Source organism: Tigriopus californicus, chromosome 4 (assembly GCF_007210705.1).
Source record: "Tigriopus californicus strain San Diego chromosome 4, Tcal_SD_v2.1, whole genome shotgun sequence".
In the NCBI taxonomy this organism is placed as follows: Eukaryota; Metazoa; Arthropoda; class Copepoda; order Harpacticoida; family Harpacticidae; genus Tigriopus; species Tigriopus californicus.
In genome coordinates this window covers 3,878,493-3,880,914 of record NC_081443.1, presented here as the reverse complement: position 1 = coordinate 3,880,914, position 2,422 = coordinate 3,878,493, and the positions used below count along the sequence as shown (strand labels likewise).

The following is a 2,422-nucleotide window of genomic DNA, read 5'->3' as shown; positions in this document are numbered from 1 at the left end:
AAAGATTACAGCGAGTCCTCGGGGCACACTTTCTTTTGAAGTAGAATATGAGCATCAAATTTGTCTCAACGATTTTAGTAGAAAAGGATTGCGTATTTAGGAGTGGATCCTGGACAATACCGAGTGGGTGGGCACAAGTGAAACATGGTCAATGGCATTTATGGTTAGGTTGCAACCCGATTTCCAAGATTTTTGAAAAACTTTACTACAATTCCATTTTAGAAATTTAATTAGCATTCTCCAACCGTTGTTTTCAATAATGAAATACATGCTAAATTAACTGGGTCTTTATCTGCTTACGAAATACATATTTAATGGTAACACAAGAGAGACCGTATCTTTGCAGGTTCCAAATTTGTGGACAAAGATATTTGCTATTCGAAGCGTGAGCCATGAACTTCTATATTAAACCGTTTGAGTTGCAAAAGTGAACGATTGTGAAAGTATAACAGGGATTAAATACCCAACCATTCCATTTTCAGCTGTCATTGGCCCAATCCGGGTCCACTGGGCTTGGCAGACACCGATTATCTCTGGTAAATCCTCATGACTGAGCTATTTGTACTACCAAAGATCACCAGGATGATAATCTAGGCAAGGAACTTGTTAGGGGACTTGAGGGGAACCTCAAACCTCTCGGTTGTTAATCACTTATCATTCCTGACATTGCACAATTGCAAGCGACAATCAAATTCATTTTCTTTCTGAGGAACGGTTCATAGACAGCATCGTGTGCTTTTAGGTAGGTCACCCTCAATATTCTTTCATGGGTCGTCTGGGAATGGCTTCATTTTCATACTGTAGGTGGATGTCTCTTGGGCATCCCGTGAAGGTGATATGTCTTGAGGTTGAGGTCATTACTTAAGTAAAGAATACATACATCAATCGCCTCTGGGTTAAGCCCCTCATGGAGGTGTCCAGATAGGCCTGGATTGACGTATCGAGGTCAGTCAGGAAGTGAGGACGCCAAAGCTTAAAATCGTTGGACTAGACTAGCGTTGGTAGACATCCTGAGCAATATATATATACATACACCACAACCGGGTAAGTTCCAGCCTCCTATCCTGGTAAGTTTACTGTACATAAGTATCGAATCCATCAAGCAATTTCTTTTTTGGGTGGCTCCGTATCATCTGCTAAGCCCGGTTCTGGGCGCGTTCTCTAGAGAACATAAATCACTTTGGACCTTTTATTTCGTTTAGATATTACTTAGCCGAGAACAAAAATGTGGCCAATGGGTGGTGGCCAATCCCCGATGTTCGTTCGTTGGCAGGATTGGAGTACCATTCAAAAACAAGCACGTATTCACCGGTCATTTCGAGCGGCTTCCAATTTGCTCAGCCGGTCGTGTTTCTTACCTGATCAAAGCTTCGGCTAACATCATTTGGCCGCATCGGAGCATACAACCCCAACCCCGGTCGGACGTGAAGCCACTGGAGGCGATTTCCGGAAACCCACTGCGATAACTGAACCAGAGCAAGCTACTCAAACGTCGCCGCAAAAGGCCCACATCTGCAATCCAATCCAATGGCTTTTTTGATTATTCTGGGGCCATTTTTATCCTTCAACCCAATGAGAACAGAAACGCCCTAAAGCATGGCCTCTCAGGAATCAACGGAAATTGAAAAGACTTCACGGGCGAATCAGTCAGCGGTCTCCACCCACCCAAACCAGGTGGGGTGTTCACGCACGGGGGCCGACAGGCGAATTAACGGGATATAGGGCCCGGATCCAGAGGAGGACGTGCCATGCATGAACCAGGCCCCGATGGGCTGGCCGGCTCTCGACAGTTTTTGTTCACTTTCTGGTCTCGCCCGTGACAATCCTAAGAAGAATCGGCCCATCGGGACTGACCTGGGGCGGAGCCGGAGTTCACATAGTCCTGGCCTAAGATCCATATGGGCGACTCGGTCACCGGGAATCCCGCCTCATCGGGCTCAACCCCATGGGCTGGGTCCGCGGGGTCCAAATTGGCGTCTTTGGACGGGTGGGAGGTCGATTCGGAGGCGTCACGGCGCAGAAAGTTCTGGTAGAGGCTGACCCCGGCCTCAATGAGGTCCTCCATGATGGGGGAGGGGCCTGGGGACCGAAGCCCACCAAAGGCTGACGCACTCGCTCGTTGATTCACTCGTCGTGTGGTTCCTCCTTGGATGCTCCCTTACTCCATCAATGACATAGTTACTTGGGTCAGAATGGGCCAGAATCCATCCAATGCCAATCGAAAGGTGAGGCTGAGGTTGAGGATGACAATCGAGTTTGTCCATACATATACACACACACACATATATCTTTACACACCCGTACGCATCAGACGGTACGCACGCTAAACAGGCCCTGTGGGTGGCAAGTTTACCTCCCTGTCCCGCTTCCTGGGGCTACTTTAGTTAGAACTTCCTTCCTTCCATGAATCTTAAGCCAGCCA

The 2,422-nt window shown here is 47.8% G+C and overlaps 1 protein-coding gene across 1 annotated transcript in view; it reads right to left on the bottom strand.

Annotated features, from left to right (window-relative positions):
- The window catches only part of LOC131878830 (cysteine protease ATG4B-like), a 7,464-nt gene extending 5,042 nt beyond the window's left edge, over nt 1-2,422 (bottom strand). Inside the window, exons 1-2 of the mRNA XM_059224960.1 lie at nt 1,855-2,422; nt 1,359-1,512 (exon numbers count right to left, since the gene is read on the bottom strand). Coding sequence (XP_059080943.1) covers nt 1,359-1,512; nt 1,855-2,065 — 365 coding nt within the window. The 5' untranslated portion in view covers nt 2,066-2,422. The remainder of the gene's footprint in view (nt 1-1,358; nt 1,513-1,854) is intronic.